Source organism: Macaca fascicularis, chromosome 3 (genome assembly GCF_037993035.2).
Source record: "Macaca fascicularis isolate 582-1 chromosome 3, T2T-MFA8v1.1".
Classification (NCBI taxonomy): Eukaryota; Metazoa; Chordata; class Mammalia; order Primates; family Cercopithecidae; genus Macaca; species Macaca fascicularis.
In genome coordinates this window covers 185,889,714-185,912,835 of record NC_088377.1, presented here as the reverse complement: position 1 = coordinate 185,912,835, position 23,122 = coordinate 185,889,714, and the positions used below count along the sequence as shown (strand labels likewise).

Here is a 23,122-nt window from a genome sequence, read left to right as displayed (position 1 = left end):
TATTGTGAATAGTGCTCATGCAACCTTTTGCAATTTATCTTGTAAGAGACCTTTCAGCAGTACCTATTTTCTCAAAAATGTCCAGACCCTCGTAAATGAAGTTATGCAAGATAAAGCTCATGTAAACCTCAAACAACCTTCAACATATGTATTACATTTGTGTTTCACAAATAAAGACAGTGAATAGATGATTAGCAGGGAGTTTAGTATGATGGAAGACACAAGATGAAGACAGCTGAAGCATTCTTTATATCATATTACATCATATAAAGAGGTCATATCAGTTCACATAAAATATTCCAAAGAATGATGCAACTAATAAAAACTTAATATAAGGAATGAACAATATTAGGAATCAATATAAGGAATCAACAGGGATATTGGCTGTCAGTGCAAATGAGAAAAATAGTATGTTCACAACTTTGGCTCTAAGGAAATGATTCTGATTATGGGCTGAGAGAGAAGAATGAGACAAGCAAATTTGAACACTCAGGACACAATTATTAACCTAAGACTTTTTACCATGTTGCTATACTACCAAGGACTAATTTCCCCAGGATTAACACACAGTTATCATAAAGGGGGAAAAAAAGCAGATTAAGGAAGAATGGCGAGAAACTTCTAGAAAGGGAAAAATGTTTTTATCAGGTATGTAAGATGGGTGGTGCTCTTCCCTTGCATAATATCCAAGCTGGCAGGATGTGCATAGGCAAGATGAGAAAGTATCTTTGGGAGTTCTAAGCTTGCTTCTCCTGTGCTTTTAGGATCATCTAGATCTGCCCCTCAGAAAATGCAGGGAATCATGATATTACTTTAGTGGTTCTTAAAAATAAAATCAAAGCATCTTAAAAACTCTACAGGAATGATTATCTGAGGGAAACAGAAAACAACCAACAATGGCTTCTGCAAAATCCTAGGGCACATGTTATGGTCTAGGCAGATCGCTACATAACATTGCTTCAGTAAAATCTGTGAATCAAGAAATTTGTTGGCAATATGAGAGTTGATGGATTACAGCTTTCAGTTCATGTGCTCTACACTGAGAACTCATCTTCCTTTTCCTTTGTAAGTGTGTGTTACGTCTTCAGGTGTGACGTAACACTAAAGTCTGGGCTTCAGCTGATCCCCTAATGTACTGTACAGTCAGGTAACCAGTAACCACAGTACATTATAAATTCATAGACCAAGATGATCAGAGCTCTGTAAAAAAAAATTAAAAACAGTAATTGTTTTATAAAAGGTCTATCTAAACAAATATTTTAATAGACTATCATGAAATAAAAATAAAATAAATATACTAAATATCTATTGTATTACTTCCATTTGATAATGGAGTGCTTCTTTGCATGCCCCAATTTATGTTTTAACGGATCTGATAATTCTAGTTCCTTCTGGGAATCACAGGCTGCATGGTCACTTAAAGCTGTGGTCCCCAATCTTTGTGACACTAGGGTGTGGTTTTGTGAAACACAATTTTTCCATGAATGGGGGTCAAGGGAAATGGTTTGGGGATGATTCAGGTGCATTGCATTTATTGTGCATTTTATTTCTATTATTATTACATTGTGATATATAATAAAATAATTATACAACTCACCATAATGGAGAATCAGTGGAAGCCCTGAGCTTGTTTTCCCACAACCAGATGGTTCCATCTCAGGGTGATGGGAGACAGTGACAGATCATCAGGCATTAGATTCTCATAAGGAGCATGCAGTGTAGCTCCCTTGCATGTGCAGTTTGAGAGGGTTTACACTTCTTTGAGAATCTAATGCTGCCACTGATCTGACAGGAAGCGGAGCTCAGGAGGTAATGCAAGCAGTGGAGAGTGACCGGAAATACAGATGAAGCTTCGCTCACTCACCTGCTGCTCACCTCTTGCTCTGCAGCCCAGTTCCCAACAGGTCATAGGCCAGCACCAGTCCATGGCCCAGGACATGGGGAGCCCCGACTCACAGTACCATGTTGGGGCACATGGTACCTACCAGGGTTCAGTGTGGAGCCAGAAGAGCTGTGTCTCAAAAGAGGAGTTATGTTTGCTAGAGAAAATGATTTTACTCCAAGCAAGATGTTTGTTTTTTTTTTTTTCATTTAGAAATTTTTAAACATAACCATACTGCATCTTCATTTTCCACACTCATACTGAATTTCACTGGACCCATTTTGGCTAGGTGCAGAATCTTCTGTTATTCTGGGCCCCATTCTAAATTGGAAGTCTATGGAGTGTTCAGTAATTTTATTAGAAATGAACATTAAAATGTGGCATATATTACCTTAAGAGTGTTAAAGGGTCCCACAAACGTGTCTCTCTCTTAGTGTTAACAGTGGCAGAAATATTTCCTTTACTTTAAAGGTAATATTGCAACGTGTCTCAAATATTGGACATTAGAAATTTCACTGGGGTGGCAGATCTTTCCATTCTTGTGAAGGCTATTTCTAATCGCCTTTTTAATTCCAATTTTACTGAAGTATAGTTGACAAAAAGCATATATTTAAGATGTACAACTTGATATTTTAATATCTATGCATAGTGAAATAATTACCATAATTAAGCTAATTAAGACACTCATCATCTTACATAGTTACCTTTTGTGTGAGTGTGGTGAGAACACCTAAGATCTTAACAAATTTCAAGTATATATTACAGTGTTATTGACTATAGTCAAATTGTTGTACATTAGAGCTCCAGCATTTATTCTTTTTTTTTTTTTTTTTTTGGAAACAGAGTCAGCTCTGTTGTCCAGGCTGGAGTGTGGCATGATCTCTGCTCACTGCAACCTCTGCCTCCCAGGTTCAAGTGATTCTTGTGCCTCAGTCACCCAAGTGGCTGGGATTACAGGCGTGCACCACCACACCCAGGTAAATTTTGTATTTTTTAGTAGACACGGGTTTTCACTATGTTGGCCAGGCTGATCTCGAACTCCTGGCCTCAAGTGTTCCACCCACCTCGGCCTCCCAAAGTGCTGGGATTACAGGTGTGAGACACTGCACCTGGCCTTATTCATCTTCTATAACAGAAATTTTTAACCCTTTGACCAATATGCTCCCATTTCTCTCTCCCCCCAGCACGCAACCATTCTCCTCCCTGTTTCTATGAGTTTGACTCTTTTGCATTTTACATATAAGTGAGATCATGCATTATTTGTCTTTCTATATCTGGCTTATTTCACTTAACATAATGTCCTTTGGTTCATTCACGTTATCACAAATGGCAAGATTTCCCCTTTTTAAGACGGAGTAATATCTATTGTGTGTGTGTATACAAATGAATGAATAATATTTTATTGTGTGTGTATACAAATGAATAAATAAGGAAAATGGTGTGTGTGTGTTTGTGTATGAATGGAACCACAAAAATTCTAAATAGCCAAAACAATCTTGAGTAATAACAAAGCTAGAGGCACCACAATTATTGATTTCAGAATATATTACAAAGCTTTAATAATCTAAACAGTGTGGAACTGGCATAAAAACAATGGAACAGAATAGAGAGCGAGAAATAAATCCACACATCTATGGTCAACTGATGTTTGACAACGGTGCTGAGAACACACAATGGAGAAAGGATAGTCTTCAGTAAGTGGTCTGGGAAAACTGCATATCTACATGCATAAATTGCACCGTTATCTTTTGTGTATAAACCCACATCACATACAAAAATAAACTCAAAATGGATTAAAGGCTTAAATGTATTAATTTCAACCAGAGCAGACTTCAGTGCAAGGAAAATTATCAAGGATAAAGTTAATAGATAGTACTAAAATCATCAATTCCCCAAGAAGACATAATACTTAATGTGTATGTACCTAGTAAAATGTCAAAATACATGAGACAGAAACTGAAAGAACTGAAAGAAATACATGAGAAAGAAACTGACAGAAACTGAAAGAGGGAGGTATATAAATGCACCCCTCTGTTAGTAGTGGATGGGGGCGAATCACGAGCCTTAATTTCAAACTCCGTAATCCTGACTATTGAAATCCCAGAAGACCAAAATCCTTAAATGAAGTCTAGAAAATTATAATCCTGAAATATCAAAATCCCAAAAATATAATTCTGGAAAAAATACCTTAAAATTTTTTTTAAAAGATATTTATTTACATTTTTAAAGAGGATTTATTTAAGAAACATAAAAACATGACAGAACGTGTTATAGGCCAGTTTATGCAATAAAATAGGCAATAATATACATATTTTTGCAAGCATAAGCACTCAAGTATGCTAATGACAGTTGCATGGGTATAACAATTTTGAACTGACAAGTTGTCTTCAGAAAGAAATAGGTCAAAAAGCAAAATGTATAAACGCATGTCACTGTGGTTGATAATTGTGTGTACACCAAAATTTATAACTTCAGTCATATGAAATATTGTAATGGACAACCTAAGTCTTTTGGCAAGATCAAGCAAAAACCCTGGGGATGACACATTGCATCATTATACCAGTCACCCAAGGAGCTATGACCTCAAGAAATATTATCTTTCACAAATGCAAATGTGCAAAAAGACCTCTTGTAATTTACTGAGGAAGTTTCAATGTTTTTATGCATACTCACAATGCTTAAACATAAAGTCAATGTTGTCATAATGCACGTTCACAAACTCAAATTTGCAAAAAATGCATAAAATAAATTAGAACTATTTAAAAGTCTTTACACAATTTATTCCTCCAGTACTGGGAATGAATATTAAGTACACAGTATAGTGATTGTAAAAAATAATGCTGACAATATAAAATAGTGGAAAAAACGAAAACAAGAAAAACAAAGGAGAAAAAAATGCAAAAAAAAAAAAAAAAACCTAAAAAGAATATTTGACATATGAAAAAGTGTATTACAGGACTAAGTTGTGGGCAGTTGCATAGAGGTAGTCCATAAAATCTGGCCAACTTTCATTATCATTAACTATTTTTGAAGTCTTGCATCACGATAAATAGCTGCTTTTGTTCTTTTAAAGCATGGCTCTCCTTGGAGACTATGTTCACATTCATCATCTACATGGCATTGGTCTTTTTGAAATTCTTCTGTGATTCTATATACTTTGAGATGAGAACTCCCAATTAAATGTTTCTATTTTCTGTGGCATGCTTCTTTGTTGTTCCAGTTATGCTAAAATTCATTCGGCATGTACTCACATGCTAACCATGAATTTCTCAGCAACAATACTGGTGAATGAACAGCAATTCCATTGCATAAGTGTCTTCTAATCTACTGTGCTTATAATTATTTTCAAACTAGTTGTTAACTTTGCTGGCTTCTTCAGACAAATGTGTCTTTAATTCATTAAAAGCTTCTGGGATTTCATCAGTTGGGAGAAATGCCAATGCAGACAAATGACATATTTTTAAACAAAAGCTTTTATTGGGTCTGTATCACGTGGCCAGTCCACTCATCTGAGTTTTCCACCAAATGCAAATGAAGACAATACCAAGGTAATAATTTTGTCTAACATGATGCAACTTTCAGGATGCAATTATCCTGCATACATCTGAACATGCACTGATCTCTTCCCCAGAATTCAGGTTTTCATCACTCAGAATTTTAATATATTAAGATTGTGATTTTTGGGATTTTAGACATCAGCTATTTTAGGCATTAGAGATTTTGATCTTTTGGCGTTTCAACATTTGAAATTATGGTGTTTGGGATTTTTGTCTTTTGAGATTATAATCCAAATCTATAACAGACAGTTCCAGCAGGCAGAAAATTAGTAGGAATACAGTTGAACTGAATAGCACCGTGAATCAACTGGACCTAACTGAAATGTACAGATTACTTCATCTAGCAATAGGAGAACACACATTTTTAAGTTCACATAAAACATGCAACAAGGTAGACCATATTCAGAGCCACAAAACACACCTTACCAAATATAAAAGAATAGAAATTATACAAAGTATGTTCTCACGCCACAGTGGAATTAAGCTAGTTATCAATAACAGAAAGACATCAGGAAAACCCCAATAATTGGAAATTTTAACAAAATCTTTCATAAAAAAATGCCTGGGTCAAAGAAATCTCAAGAGATATTTACAATATTGTTAAAATAAAAATACAATTTATATAAAAACTTGTGTGATGAAATAAAGCAGTGCTTAAAGAGAAACTTGTAGCATTGAATGCATACATTAGAAAAGAAGAAAGAAAATCAAGAATCTAGGCTTCCACATAAGTTTCCATTTCGAGAAACTAAAAAGGAAAAGCAAATTAGTGCTAAGAACAAAAAAGGCAATAATAAACATTAGAGCAAAAATCAATGAAATTGGAAACAGAAAAATCAATAGAGAAGATCAGTACAATTGATAGCCCTCTAGCCAGGTTAACTAAGAAACAAAGAAAGAGTTGAAGGAGTGGCCATTATTATTGATCCTATTGACATTAACAGGATAATAAAGGAACATTTTGGACAACTGTATGCTTACAAATATGATGAACTAGATAATGTAGAACTATTCTTTGAAAGGCACAATCCATCAAAATTCACAAAAGGTAAAATAGATAATCTGAATAAGCTGATATCTATTAAATAAATTGAATCAAGAATTAATAACTTTCCCGAAGAAAAAGTAAAAGGCCCAGATGGGTTCACTGGTGAATTCTAAACATTCAGGGAAGAAATTATACCAATTCCATACAATCTGTTCCAGGAAATGAAAGCAGAGTAATATTCCCCAACTAATTCTAGGAGTCCAGTACTACCTTACTACCAAAACTAGACAAACACATTACAGGTAGGGAAAACTACAGAGCGATACCACTCAAGAACATATGTGCAAATGTCCTCAACAAAATATTACCAAATAGAGTTTTATAATGTATACTGATCATAATACTGATACTACAATGATCATAATACTGATACTACAATGATCATAATACATTATGACCAAGTGGGATTTATTCTGGTATGCAAGGTTGAGTCAACATTCAAAAATCAATTAATGTAATCCATCAAATAAACAGGCTAAAGAAGAAGAATCTATAATTATATCAATTGATGCAAAGAGAGGAGTTGACAAATTTTAACACACATTCATTATAAAGAAAATCTCTAAGCAAAGTAACGATAGGGTAGAACTTTCTCAACTTTATAAAAAAGATCTACAAATAACCTACAGGTAACATACATCATACTAAGAAACTAAATGCTTTACACTAAAATCAGGAACATGGCAAGTGTGTCTCTTTTACCACTTCTGTTCAATGTTGTATGGTAAGCCCTTGCTAACGCATTAAGAAAAGAAAAGGAAATAAAAAGTATACAGATTGGGGAAGAAGAAATAAAATTATTTTTCTTCACAGATGACATGATTATTCATGTAGAAAATCCCCCCAAATTAGGAAAAATACTGCTGAAATTAATAAATTATATAGCAAGGTTGTGTTGTAGGATATAAGGTTAACATACATATTGCTTTCTTACACTAGAAATGAGCAATTGGAATTTGAAATTAAAAAATATTATTCCATTTACATTAGCACTGCAAAATAAGTACTTAGGTATACATCTAACAAAATAGGTACAAGATTTATGTAAGGGGAACTGAAAATATTTGATGAAAGAAATCAAAGATCTAAATAATGGAGAGATATTCCATGTACATAGGAAGACTCACTTATTGTCAAGATTTCAGGTACTTCCAAATTTACTGATAAGTTCAATACAACCTCAATCAAATTTTAGCAAGTTATTTGTGGATATGGCAAACTGATTTTACAGTTTATATGGAAAGACAAAAGACACAGAGTAGCCGCACAACGCTGAAAAAGAGGAATAAAGATGAATGAATGACACTATCTGATATGGTTTGGTTGTGTCCCCACCCAAAATCTTACCTTGAATTGTAATCGCCATAATCCCCACCTGTCAAGGGAGAGACCAGGTGGCAGTAATTGAATCATGGGGGTGGTTTCCTCCGTGCTGTTCTCGTGATAATGAGTGGATTCTCACGAGATCTGATGGTTTTATAGTTTTTGGTAGTTCCTCCTCCTTTCATTCTCCTTCCTGCTGCTTGTGAAGAAGGTGCCTTTCTTCCCTTTTGCCTTCTGCCATGTTTGTAAGTTTCCTGAGGCCTCCTTAGCCATGCTGAGCTGCGAATCAATTAAACTTCTTTCTCTTATAAATTACCCAATCTTGGGCAGTTCTTTATAGCCGTGTGAAAACGGACTAATACACTATCCAACTTCAAGCCTTTTTATAAAGCTGCAGTAATTACAGCTGTGTCGTATTGGCCAAAGAATAGATAAATAGATCAAAAGAATAGAACAGAGAGCCCCTAAAAAATTCCAAACAATTATAGTCAACTGATCTTAGACAAAGGAGCAGTGGAAATTTAATGGAAAAAAAGGCTAATATTTTCAGTAAATGATGCTGGGATAACTGAACATGCAAAAATACAAAAAAAAAAAAAAAAAAAGAAAAAGAAAGAAAAGAAAAGAAAAAACACAAAAAACCCCAAACCTGAACAGAGATATTACATTTTATGCAGTTAACTCAGATGGATCATAGACTTACATGTTAAGTGCAAAATTATAAAAACCCTAGTGGAAAACAGAACACTTTATAGGTGACCTTGTGATTGGCAATGCCTTTTTGGATTACAAGAATAATCCATTGGAAAACAAATTGATAAGTTGAACATCATTAAAACTGAAGTTTAAAAAAATGAAAAGATAAGCCATAGACTAGAATAAATATATTACAAAACAAATATGAAAAATAACTTGTGGAAAATATACAAGTAACTCTTAATACTCAACAATGAGCAAAAACAAAAACATTTAAAAAGTGGACAAAATATGTGAAGAGACACCTCACCAAAGAAGATAACAGATGGCAAGAAAGCACATGGAAATATTCTTAACATCATCTGTCATCAGAAAATTTCATATTTAAATAAGAATGAAATACTCTTGTACACCTATTAAAATGGTGAAAATTTAAAACGCCAACAAAACTAAATACTGGTAAGGATGTGGAGCAACAGGAACTCTCCTTTATTGCAGGTAGGAATACAAATGGTACAGCCACTTTGGTAGACAGTTTGGAAATTTCCTATAAAACTAAGTGCATACTTCCCACATAATCCAGCATATTGCTTTCCTTGGTATTTACCCAAATGAGTTAAAAACTTATGCTAACCCAAAACCTATATACAAATGTTTATAGTATCTGTATTCATAATCGTTAAACCTCAGAAGTATCTAAGATGTATTTCAATAGGTGAGTGGAAAAACAAACTATGGTACTGATAGAGTTTGGATATTGTTCCTTCTAAGTCTCATTTTAAAATGGAATTCCCAGTGTTGGAGGTGGGGAGTGGTAGGAGGTAATTGAATAATGAGGCAGATTTCTCATGAATGGCTTAGTGCCATCTCCTTGGTGCTGTCCTCATGATAATGAGAGAGTTCTCATAAGACCTGGTTTTTAAAAGTGTGTGACACCTCCACGCTGTTGCTGCCACTCTCATCATTGAGACGTCTGCTCACCCTTCACCTTCTGCCATGATTGTAAGCCTCCTGAGGCTCTCATCAGAAGCAGACACCAGCACTTCTCTTCTTGTGCTGTCTGCAGAACTATGCGCCAATCAAACCTCTTTTCTTTATAAATTAACCAGTCTCAGGAATTTCTTTATAGCAATGCAAGAACAGCGTAATACAGGCACATCCAGAAAACGGAATATTCAGTGATAAAAAGTAATGAGTTACCAAGCCACAAAAAGACATGGAAGAACCTTAGTTAGTATAGCATATTTCTTACAAAGGAGCCATTCTTAAAGGGCTATATACTGTATGATCTCAACTAAATAATCTGGAAAAGGCAGAACTATCAAGCTACTAAAAAGATTATCGGTTCCAGGAGTTTTGGAGGAGGGAGAATGAGATAAATAGGTAGAGCACAGGGGATTTTTAGGGCAGTGAAACTATTCTATATACTGTAATATTGGATACATGACATTATACATTTGTTAAAACCTTTAGAATTTACAACACAGTGGACCCTAATGTAAGCTATGAGCTATATTTAATGTTAATGTACAAATATTGACCAACCAGTTGTAATAACTACCACACATAAGGCATGATATTAATTATAGGGGACACGATTTGTGTGGAGAGGGTTTAGAGGGTGTATGTAACTCTTAGCTTAGCACTTAATTTTTCTGTAAACTTAAAATTACACTAAAAATGACATCCGTTAATTTATTAATAGATAAAAGGAAACTTGTAGATAAAAGGAAATTAATAGATAAAAGGAACTCAATAGATAAAGGGAAATTGAGACAATATAACACTAAATTAAATCTGTTATTACTATTGGAGTTTATAATGAAGAGAATACTTTAAAAAATAAATGCTTTAGCTGATGACTATAGAAAAGCCACCTTTACTGATTGTACCATGATTAGCATAATAAGTGTTGCTCAGTCTTGTTTCACAAATCCAAAGAACTTTTTACCAACATGAAAGGTAGGCAATGTTGGTTCATATCTCTTGTTGTTTCATATCTCTTGTTTCATATCTCTTGTTGTTTCATATCTCTTGTTGTCATCACAACCCATCTTAAGATAAATTGAATATTACCTAAGATCCTCTACAGGTGGTTCAATCTTGTCATATTGGTAATTACCATAACCCGTGAATAAATGTAAAGTTAGAGCCAGGCTTAGAACTCTTGCCTTCCAGACCATTTAAACATTTTCAAGTGGATTTCATTCACTTGGTCATACCATACAGCTTGAAATACACTTTGTAATTGTCTATTTCCTTCCTTCCTTCCTTCCTTCCTTCCTTCCTTCCTTCCTTCCTTCCTTCCTTCCTTCCTTCCTTCCTTCCTTCCTTCTTTTTCTTTCTCACTGAAGTTTTCCAGAATGTTTTCTTATTTACTTTTCTGAATTATTCCCAAAAGGAATTTATAATTTCTCAGTCATTTATTTCATTGTCGTCATAATCAGTGAAGTAGAAACACATTGCTCTACATTACTAAATTTCTGGTTTCTCTTGGAAGATTTTTCTTATAATATTGATTTTAATCTACCATTTTCAGATGCTACCAGGTAATGATAGGATTTACATATGTCCTGATTGATCAGCGAATAGTAATGTGTTGATGTAACTGTCTGTTGGATACTATACTCACTTACTGGGTGATGGGTTCAATTTCACACCAAATTTCAGCATAACGTCATATAACCATGTAACAAACCTGCACATGTACCCCCTGAATCTAAAACAACAGTTGAAATTATAAAATAATAAGTATTTTATCTCCACGTAATCCCATTTCTGACTTTTTAAAAGATGTCATTATTTTAAACAAAAAATTAGATATTCTAATGTAGCTATCCTGTATCCGAACAAGACTACTTAATATAGGAAGATGGGTATACCCAGGAAATTTGTTCCCATTTTCAGGGCCAAAATTTAGGTAATTTTCATTCTTAAATGAAGCCTCTTCTTGTGGACTTTTTCTGAGTTGTATTGTGCAAGCAAACCACATCTCATAAAGGTAGATCAACTGAACCAAAATTCTCTCCTCATTCACATGGTCCTCTTTTTCTGCAGTGCTCTGTATAAGGCACCCTTCACCTGAGCGTTCCGCAGGCTGTAGATGAGGGGGTTCAGCAATGGGTTGAAAAGGCTGTAAAACAAGGTGAGGATTTTCTCCTGCTCCTGTCGTTGACTGTTATCTGGGACCAGGTAAACCACCATGTCTATGCCAAAGTAGAGCCCAACCACACAGAGGTGGGAGGAGCAGGTGGAAAAGGCTTTTCTGCGGTCCTCTGACTGTATCTTCAGGATGGCCAAGAGGATGCGCATGTAGGAGATCAGCATCAAGGAAAGGGGCCTGACTAAGACAAACACACGACCAGCAAAGACAAAAATTTCATTAATCCAGGTATCTGCACAGGCCAGTTTGAGGACAGATAGAATTTCACAGAAGAAGCGGTTCACCTCCTGGGGTCCACAGAAGGGCAGCCTTAGAAGGAGTATTAGATTTATGAGGGCCAGGGAAAATCCACATGCCCAGGAAGTAACAGCCAGGACTGTGCACACTCTCCAGTTCATGATAGTGTAATGCAGGGAATGGCAGATCGTCACAAACCTATCATAGGACATCACCACCAAAATCAGGCACTCTGCAGCAGCAAAAGTCAAATACAAAGCCATCTGCCTAATGGCAAGAGATGAAGGAGATAGTTTTTTTTTTGTGTGTTGCACTAGGTTTTTCAGCATGTTGAGCAAATTGCTGGAAGCATAGGATATGTCAATGACGGCCAAGTGTGAGAGGAAGAAGTACATGGGGGTGCGTAGTCTGGGATCCACACAGATGAGCCCAAAGATCATGCCATTTGCCAGCAGGCTGAAGACATATAACAGGGAGAAGATCCAGAAGAGGAGTACTTCCATCTCCATACTGAGCTGGAATCCAACCAGGATGAATTCTGTGACCCATGACTGGTTGTCCTCCATTCCTTAATGACACTTTGTAAAGGACCAGAGTGTGATGAAAGATCAGGGTTGGAAAATCAAAGAGAATGAGTTATTTATTTCAAAATGAGCTCAGAGGAAGCATATATATATTTGTGCCTACTTAACTCACCTTTCCTCCCCAGTGTTTCTTTCTGTTTTTGTTTTTACCTTTTTACTGTAAAGTAATTCAAACCTTCAGATAAGTATCAAGAATTAGAAACAGTTCTCTCATACACATTTCATCTAGATTCAACAATTGTTAATAATTTTTTTCATATTTACTTCTTGTTCCCTTTTTGTCTATATTTATATATATATATATTTTTCTGGGACACTTAAGACTAGTGTGTATCTATGATACCAGTTTATCCCTCAGTTCTCTATTTTATCCAAGAACAAAGAGATTCACTTACCTAACCACAGTACCATTATCAAAATCAGGAAATGTGATCTTGACATAATATTGTTTTCTAAACAGAGCATCTTCTGTCCTTCCTGTCCAAGATGTGGTGCAACATCCCATAGTATAGTTAATCTATTCTGATCTGAATAGCTACCCAGACACTCTCTTTCTGTCTAGACATTAAAAGTTTTGAAAAGTACAAACAAGTTGTTTCACAGAATGTTCTCAGAATGGGTTTTCTATTGACCCTCCATATTTTTATCCAGACTTTAAATTTTTAACAGGAGATGAATCTATGTGTCCATCTCAGTGTCTTCTATTAGTAGGCAGATAATGTTAATTTGCTTCAATATTCAAAATGCTAATGTGGATCATTTGGTTGAGGTGATGCGTCCTGTCTATCTCCATTATAAAATTATCCTTTTTTCTAGTATAATTTCTGGGAAATATATTAAAACTAATATATACATATCTTGTTTTTATTAAATTCTCAGCCACTCATTAAAGCATCTATTGATTATCTTACCTGACTCCATTATAAGTAATGATGGTTGCAAAATGTGTCATTCTAACTCCCTCATTCCTTTTGTATTCATTAGTTGGCTTTACTGTGAGAATGAGCTTGATCTGTCTGCCTATCTATTTGCCTGTCTTCTTTCTTCTTTCTTTCTTTCTTTTACTTTCTTTTTCTTCCTTCCTTTCTCTCTCTTTGTTTCTTTTTCTCTCTTTTCTTTTTTCTCCTTCGTTTTCTCTCTCTCTCTTTTTTTCTTTCTTTCTTTCTTTTTTTTCTGTCATTCTTTTTCTTTCTTTCTAGTTATCTGTCAATCAATTAATGTGGACACATGGAATTTTTAATTCAATGGGTTATAACCATTACTGTCTAGCAAACTCACAAAAAATCAGATATATCGCCCTGGAAGAAACTACTTAATGGTAAAAAGCCTCTGCCTTAGCAATCAGGGCATCATACTCTCATTCACCTTTCCTATGATTTTGTCCTACGTTTAGCTTTTCAGCTTTGTCATGCTGACTCTGAGAAATTACTTGGTCATTGGTTAATTGGTCATTGGTCCTGTTTTAATATACTTCGGTCAAACCTGGGATAAAATCCACTGATTACAGCTTTATGGGACATTTTACTATTTCTTACTGCCCAGGATCTGGATGTTTTCTGTGAAAGTCGTTATCTCAAAACCTGCTATTCAGGATTTCCTTCCTAGACATCCTTTTACCTATATAATTAAGAGCAAATTATATGTCTTTTATTTTGTGTCTATTATTTTATTCTTAATTTCAGTTCGTGGCCCAAGAAGAGCTCCGGTTTCCTAGATAAGTGACATCTGGAATGACTTGATTTTTCAGACCCACATCATCCATTATACAGAGATATCTTTACCTATACAGTCATTACAGTTTAAACAACATTTTAATATAATCAATGCCATAGCTTTAAAATACATAATATTGCATAACTGTGATGTTATTTTTATTGCTCATAGTCAAAGTATATTTTCTACAGAACTAATATATGCCCAGATAAATATGAATTATTTATTTTACAATGATGGATGTGATTTAATTCATGCTTATTATTGACATTATTTTTTGTGTTCATGAAAGTGGGATGGATTTAATAATATAAATAGTTTGGAAAATATTGTATATCACTTTGGAGAATAGCAGGCATAAGTGAATGTAAATTATGAGGCAGGCATATTTGAAGCTAGAAATCGCATCTGGATTATTCAAAAATACTAGTGTTGTTACTGTGCTTATCAACTACCTCACTGTATAATCCACAGGAGTGGCTCAGAGAGCAGCAAAGACATAGGGCTTCTCAACTTGGGGGATTCTTCTGTTTGTCTACAACCAGCTACCATAGAAAGGAAGGTGATAGCCTGTTTCCTTACATTTCATTGAAAGTCTAGGTAATCAGCCTATAAAGAGAGTCTTCTAGGGAATTAGAGTAGATTCTTATAAGGAAGCTCTTCAGACACCTGTTAAGTGTATACAGGTTTGTCAGTAAAAACTGTGAAATGAGTTATATTCCTATTTTGAAGATATGTTGCATGCTCAAGATAAAATTAAAAAGGAAGAGGGATTTGATACCAAATGTCATTCATTTGAGCTGATATGCCTTCTATAACCAGTTGTAAAAGTCTTATGGATGGGTTATAAGTGTTAAACATCTTTATGGCCCTGATAATAACTAAAATAGTATTAGATGAAACAGGAAAATAGAAAATGCAAAACAGATTGTTATATTTTGTTGAAAAATACATTCACTAGTGTCTTCTATTTGTCAGTTTCTATCAATTACCAAGACATGATTTTAACTTTACTAGGAAACGTTCACACTTAGAAGTTAATCATTTGAAAATGGGTTTATTAAAATGCGATGAATAATCCACGTAATTTGATAGACATTATTTCTATAGGATATACTTGAATAAGCTTAGACAAATGAAATGTATTATATCTGCAGAGAAAACTGACAATACATAAAGGTTAATGTCTTATACCTGCTTTCAATGTTGCATATAACAAGACAGTTTCAGGATAATTGCTTTATTGGAAAATGATTTTATAAGAAAGTAAAATAAAGTAAAAAGAGACCTTGAAGACCTTGAAGGCAATGTTGTGAACTCTTGCAAAACATCAGCCTAAGAGAGGCCTACATTTTATGGCAGTGGCAGCTTAACAGCAATGGCTCAAACACAAATGAGAGACAGTGTTAGATCTATAAATATGAATACATTTTGGGAGGTTTATATAAATGTGCATGAAGTTCATAACATGAATTTTTGCTACAACTAAAGAAAATTCCTGTAATATAAAAATGATATAGTAACATCTTAACTTTTTAGTTTAATTATTTCTGTCTCTGAATTATTAAATCCTTTCTCTCCATTGCCATCATTTTTATTTCACTGTTAAAAAATAAACATGAAAATAATAGTGAAGAAAGAGCAAAACGTTTTAGAAGGTACAGCACTGAAATCTAGGAGAAAAGTTAAGGTACCTAAATAAATTTTTTCCTTCCAAATAGAGCCAATAAAATAGTAGAAACGAAGAAAACAAGAGTATGCAGGGTCAGTATGTACAATACTCCCCCTGGACAGTCCTGTAACTGAGCTAGGGTGCTTTATCCTGTTTCTTCAACTCTGATCAGAAGAATTGGCACTCATTCTGCTCTATTTTGTGGTAGGATGAATCCCATATCACACACAGTAATTTCTGAGTTGAATAATTTTTGACATTGAGAGTAATGGTTTAGAAAATTTCAAAAAGAAACAATTATATTGCAAACTTACCTCTTACACTGTTTCTGCAAGGGAAAGAATTAACTGCAATTGCTACCAGAATTTTGCTCTCCAGTAACAGAAGTTTCTCTGAATATCTTCATTTGTGCTAGATTACATATGTATATGATCTATATAATAAATATATATTATCTATATATAATTTTCTATCTCTGTCTGCCTAATTCTCTCTCTCTGTCTCTCTCTGTCTCTGTCTCTGTCTCTGTCTCTCTCTCTCTCTCACTCTCTCTAGTATCTAAGATCCTTTTATCCTGTTGGCTTATCCAAAATGTCCCTGTCCAGAGGCATTGCCTGCATTTGAAGCCTCTCTTACTTTTAGTTGCCTTCTCAATCAATAGAGTTGGGCCAGTTTAGATGACCACCATCCATCCACACTGGGAGGTGATGGTGAGACAGTTGCTAAGCAATCAGAAGGCTCCTGGCCATAGCACAGCAGGCAGACCTCCCGGAGCTGGGTGGGAGTGGGGTGCATCTATATTTCTATTTCATCTACCTGGTATACAAACTTTGAGTTAGAAAGAACTTAGGATATGCCACCCAGGAGTGTCATTCCTCTCTGCATAGCTATGGATTTTTGCTGCCACTCTGTCCTACTTTAGCTATACTGAAAACCACCTCACAGTGCAAATAAATCTCTTCTGCATAAGAAGGTGTAAGCACTAGATATTCCTCAGGGGTAAACTTTGAACTAGAATAAACACTACATAAATGAGTGATGTGCTATAAGAAATTCTAGCTGACTCCAGAGGAACAAATCCCAGATTCAGCAGCATATACTCCACTTGATGATGCTATCAAAATAGAGTATGAAGCTCTAAATTAAACCTCAAGGAGCAAGGGTTTTATTTAGAATTAGCTAAGAAGTAAATTCCCAGAAGGATTATGAGACGTCATATCTTTCTACCTTCTCCCTAAGGGGAAACAAAATTGTTCCCTGACTCTTCTCTCTGGAGGAGAGCAAAGATTGTGTCTGATTGTCCTTGGAGGAAAATTGTAGGAAAAAGGGAGGACACATCTTGGCATCACACTGTTTGCATACAGATTTTCAAATATCTCAAGAGTAAATAACTTGAGAGAAATATCACAAATTACAGTATCCAAACACGTAAAATTGCTACAATTTTATGAATTCAAACACCTCTTTAGTTCTCATGAAGGTGTAAGAGAGGTTGTGACTTGGTTCCCATAGAACCTGTTATGGCAACCCGAAAAAGGAATTGATCTCCCAACGCCAAGGTGTATCTCTGTCTGAAGTGGAATATATATGTGCTCACAGTGAGGAAGCGAAATAATAGCCATAAACAACAGTTACTGAACCCTTACTAGGTTTCAGAAAACAAAGTTTTTCTAATAAGGATTTAAGATATCATTAGTTTTTCCCACTCTTGTTCTCTTGTAAAGGTGTAACGGAGTATTCCAAATGTTATGTGATGTTTGAAATTATAAAAGATCAGATGCAACAGAAAACTTACAAATGCAGTCATTCGGTAAGACAGACAAATAATTTTACAAAAATGTAAAACAATACTATCTTTTCAGTTTATTTGGCTTTATAAAAGCTGTTTTAATAAATGTTATATATATTATCATATGGGATTATTTTTTAATGAATAAAAAACAAATAGTTTGCAATGATGTTTTAATTTGTAATAATAATAATTATCAACAAATACCCACATAAAATCTCATCAAGTCCTTGGGGATTTTTAAAAGCATAAAGCCATCTTATAACCAAACAATTAAAAAGAATCACTGCAGGCTGGGTGCAGTGGCATGTCTTCAATTTGTTTCATCAGTGTTTTATAGTTTTCAATGTATAGGCCTATCATCTCCTTTGCTGAATTTCTTTCTAAATATGTTATTTTGTAAGCTATTGTTAATAGGATTATTTTCTTGATTTCTTTTTCAGATAGTTTTCTGCTAGTGTATAGGTATACTACTGATTTTTGTATGTTGATTTTGTACCTTACAACTTTACTAATTCATTTATTAGTTTCAACAGTTGTTTAGTGGAAACTTCAGGGATTTTTATGTATATAAAATATATGTGTATATATATCATGCCATCTGCAAACAGGGACAATTTAACTCCTTCCTTTTCAACTTGAATGTTTTTTATTTCTTTATATTGACTAATTTATGTGGCTAGTACTTTCAGTACTGTTTTGACTAGAAGTGGAAAGTGTAGGAATCCGTGTCATGTTCTAAATCTTAGAGGAAAAGCTTCCAATTTTTTTCCATTGAGTACAGTGTGATCTGTGGGTTTGTCATATGTGGCCTTTGTTGGGTTGAGATATACTCCTTCTATTCCTAATTTGTTGAGAGGTCTTTTTTAAAAATTATGAATGGATACTGAATTTTGTCAAATGCTTTTTCTGCATGTATTGAAATGATCATTCAGTTTTTGTCCTTCATTCTGTTAATGTGATGTATCACATTTTTGATTTGCATATGTTGAACCATCCTTGCTTTCCTGGACTGAATCCCACTTGATTATGGTGAAAAATCCTTTTAATGTGTTGTTAAATTTGGTTTGCTAATATTTTGTTCAGAATGTTTACATCTATGCTCATCAGGTTTATTAACCTGTAGTTTTCTTTTCTTGCCACATCCTTGTCTAGTTTTGTTATCAGGGTAATGCTGGCCTTAAAGAATGAGTTTGGAAATATTTCCTCGTTTTTAATTTTTTGGAAGAGTTTTTACTAGTTCTTCTTTAAATATTTGGTAAAACTCAGCAGTGAAGCTATCAAGTCCTGGGCTATTCTTTGATGAGAGACTTTTTATTGTGGAATCAATCTCTTTATCTGATCATGATCTTTTCAGATTTTTTATTTCTTCATAATTCAATCTTGGTAAATAAAATGTATCAAGAAATTTGTCAGTTTCTTCTAGCTTATCCAATTTGTTGGTGCATAATTGTTTATAATTGTTTCTTAAGATCATTGTAAGGTCTCCTTTTTCAATTCTGATTTTGTTTATCTCAGTCTTCTCTCCTTTTTTAAGACTAGCTAACAGTTTGTTGATTTTGTTTAACATTTCAGAAAGAAGACTTTTTTGATGTTTTTATTGTTTAGTCTTTACTTCATTTATTTCTACTCTGATCGTTATTATTTTATTTATTCTACTAATTTGGGGCTTAGTTTATTCTTGTTTTTCTAGTTCCTTAAGGCACAACAGAGATTGTTGGTATGCAGTCTTTATTCTTTTTTGATGTAAGCATTTATTGCTTTAAACTTCCCTCTTAGAATGATTTTTTGTGTTTTGGTATGCTGTGTTTCCATTTTCATTTGGCTAAAAAGATTTTAAACATCTTTCTTAATTTCTTCATTGACCCATTGGTTGTCAGGGAGCATATTATTTAATTTCCATGTATTTGTAATTTTTCTGAAGTTCCTCCTGTTATTAATTTCTATTTTGATACCATCGTGGTCAGAAGAGCTCATTGATATTTCAACTTCTTAAATTTATTATGAATTATTTTGTGCCTTAATATATGATTTATTCTAGACATTGTGCAGTTGAGAAGAATGTGTATTCTGTAGCTGTTTATGGAATGGTCTGTATATGTCTGTTAGGTTCATTTGGTCTGGAGTATAGTTTAACATTTTCTTCCTGGATAATCTGTCCATTGCTAAAAGTGGGGTATTGAAGTCCTCTACTATTATTGTATTGAAGTCTTCTCTCTTCTTGGATCTATTAATATTTGCTTTCTATGTTTAGGTGATCCTGGGTTTGAGATATATATATATAGATAGATAGATATAGATATACAGGAGAGAAACCATAAAAAAATAAAGAGAAATTCTGACACCAAAAACCACAATGACAAAAATGAGCAACTCTATAGAGATCTTCAACAGCACGCTCCATCAGAGTGTTATTATACCCGCTTGCTGAATTAACCCCTTTATTATTTATGTAATGACTTTCTTTGTTTCTTTCTACAGTTTTTGACTTAAAGTCTATTTTATCTGGTATGAGTATAGCTACTCTTACTCTCCTTTGGTTTTCATTTTCATGGAAAATCTTTTCTGATACCTTCACTTTCAGTCTATGTGTGTCCTTACAGGTGAAGTGACTCTCTTGTAGGCAGCATCAAGCTGGGCCTTGCTTTTGATCCATTCAGCCACTCTGCCTTTTGATTGGAGAATTTAATTCGTTTACATTCAAGGTGATTATTTATAAAGTAAGGACTTACTTCTGCCATTTTGTTAATTGTTTTCTAGTTTTATTTATACTTTGTTTCTCTATTCCTCTCTTATTGTCTTCCTTTGTGGTTAAGTGATTTTTCCTAATAGTATGTTTTGATTCCTTGTTTTTCACCTTTTTAAAGTATCTATTAACGATTTTTTGATTTGTGGTTACGATACACTTACAAAAAGTTTCTTGTGGTTATAACAGTTTATTCGAAGCTGATAACGTATCTTTGGCCACAAAAAGCACTACATTTTAAATTTATTTATTTATTTTTTTTTGTTCTACAGATTTCTGAGAAAGCACTACATTTTTATTCTACTCTCTGCCACCACACATTTTGAATATTTGATGTCACCGTTTACATCTTTTTATGTTACATATCCCTTAAAAGTTACTGTAGTAATTTTTAATAGTTTATAATTTAACCGTTAGACTAAACATATAAGTAATTAACACACCACCATTATAGTATTAGAGTATTCTGAATTAGATTGTGTACTTCTTTTACCTTTAAGTTTTCTCCTTTCATGATTCATGTTGCCAATTAGGGTCCTTTTCTTTTAGGTTGAAGAACTCCCTTCAGCTGTTATTGTAAGGCAGGTGCAGTGGTGGCAAATTGCCTTAGCTTTTGTTTGTCTGGGAAAGTCTTTATCTCTCCTTCATTTCTGAAGGACAGTTTTGCCATTCAAGTATTCTTGGTTGGCAGTCTTTGTTTTCCTATTTGGCACTTTAAGTAAATCAACCCACTCTCTCAGCCTGTAAGATTTCTGCTGAGAAATATTTTGAGAGCCATATTGGTGTTCCCTGGTATGTGATATGCTTCTTTTGTCTTTCTGGATCATGTCTTTGTCTTTCATTTTTGTCAATTTGATTATAGCATGTCTTGGTGTAGTCTCATTTAGATTAAACCTGACTGGAAACCTTGGAGCTTTCTGTACCTGGATATTTATATCTTTTCCCATATTTGGGATGTTTTCTATCATTTTTAATAGCTTCATTTTTTCCTTCTATTTCTCTGCTCTCTCTGGGACATTCATTATGCCTAAATTGGTTCTTGATGGTATCCTATAGCTTTTGCAGGCTTTCTTCACTCTTTTTCATTCTTTCCCCCACCTTTGACTAATATGAAATGACCTGTTTTTGAGTTCACCAAGTATTTCACATTTGATTGAGTCTGCTGCTGAAACTTTATATGGTGTTGTTCATTTCTGTTATTGTGTTGTTTAGTGCCAGAATTTCTCTTTGGTTCTTTTTATGGTTTCCTTCTCTTATTGAATTTGTAATTTTGTTCAGGTATTGTTTTCCTAATTTTATCTATTTGTTTATTTATATTCTCTTGTAGCTCATTGAGCTTCTTTAAGACGATTATTTTGAATTGTCAGGCAGTTTGTAAATCTCCATTTTTGTAAGGTCAGTTGTTGGTGCTTCATTTGTTCCTTTAGTGTTGCCATGTTTCATGATTATTCATGATCCTTATGGCCATACATTGGTATCTTCTCACTTTAAGAAGCAGAGACTTATTCCAGTCTTTGCAAACCAGAATTGTCTAGATAAGCCCTTCCCAAGTCAACTTGTCCAGTCATTTTAGGCAGGCCATCTGGCATGGTCCGTAGGTGGGCCTGTTGAAGCCCTTGGTCAGGCTGGTCTAGTGCCTAGGTCAGTAAGTGAGTCAGCCAGGTACCTGGTTCTATGAGGTTGGGCCCAGTTCCTGGAACCTGGGTCTAGCCTGGAACCTGGGTCCACAGAGGCTAGCTTGGTGCTGGGGTCTGCTGGAACTGGCCTAGACTCTGAGTCAGCTGGTGTAGGCCTAAAGCCTGGGTCTGCTGGAGTCTGAGGCTTCAGGGCTTGGCCTGGCACTGAGGCATGCCTGAAGCCTGGGGTTATTAGGGGAACCCTTACTCTAGACCAGTAGAGAGTTTGGGACAGGACTGAAACCTGGGACTGTGGAGGCCAGACCAGTCCTGTAGGTGGTCAGGAGACCAAAGCTGCTGGGGTAGCCTGGCATTGGGGTGGGCTGTCCTAGTGCTGGAATGAGATTGGAGACTGAGTCTGCATGTGAGGCCTGAATCCTGGAGCCATGGAGCCAGCCAGGAGCCTGAATCTGTGGGGACCTATTCGGCAGTGGCAGGTAGGCTGCCAAATCTGTGGGTACCAGCTCAGAGACTATGGTTGTGAATGCCTGGCTGGTGTGGACCCACTGTTGGAGTCTAGGCTGGCCCAGTGTTGGAGTCTGAGGCAAAATCTGTTATTTTCTCCCCTCTCCTTCCCCTATGCAGAGGGTATCTCTCTCTGCACTGTTTTGCCTGAAGTAGGGGAGGGTTGATGCAGGTATTGTGAAACTACCCTACCTACTCTTTGCAATGCATATTTTCTTATTTCTGTGCTACACACAGTTGCTGTAATCACTCACCTGGTTTCTTTAGCTCCTGTGAAAATATGTTTGTGCATGGATACTTGTTAAAATTGATGGTTCTGAGAGGGGACAAGCGTGGAAAAGTCTTATTCCACCAGCCCTCAGTTAGGGCCATTATGGCATAAAGTGCTGTTTAATTGCTGTTTAATCATCCATATATTTATGTCTTTATAAAGATATTGAAAGAGATGGAAGATGCTTTCAAGGTCCGTTATAAAGGTCAAATTTTCCTCTTCTTCCTTCACAGCTCAGGACAATCCCTTTTCCAATGACCCTTCTGCCTGCAATGAGAACAGGGTTGGGTGGGCTGCCCT

The 23,122-nt window shown here is 35.0% G+C and overlaps 1 protein-coding gene and 1 pseudogene across 1 annotated transcript; one reads left to right on the top strand and one right to left on the bottom strand.

Moving 5' to 3' along the window:
• LOC107129339 (olfactory receptor 2A14-like) overlaps positions 1-23,122 on the top strand; it is a 150,483-nt pseudogene that overhangs the window by 90,046 nt on the left and 37,315 nt on the right.
• Positions 11,540-12,472, bottom strand: LOC102128920 (olfactory receptor 2A2-like). The gene has a single exon (XM_065542704.1). The coding sequence runs from the start codon at positions 12,470-12,472 to the stop codon at positions 11,540-11,542; it is 933 nt and encodes a 310-aa protein (XP_065398776.1).

Coding starts and splice junctions, on each gene's coding strand:
- LOC102128920 (XM_065542704.1), bottom strand. CDS start 12,472: ATGGAGGACAACCAGTCATGGGTCACAGAATTCATCCTGGTTGGATTC.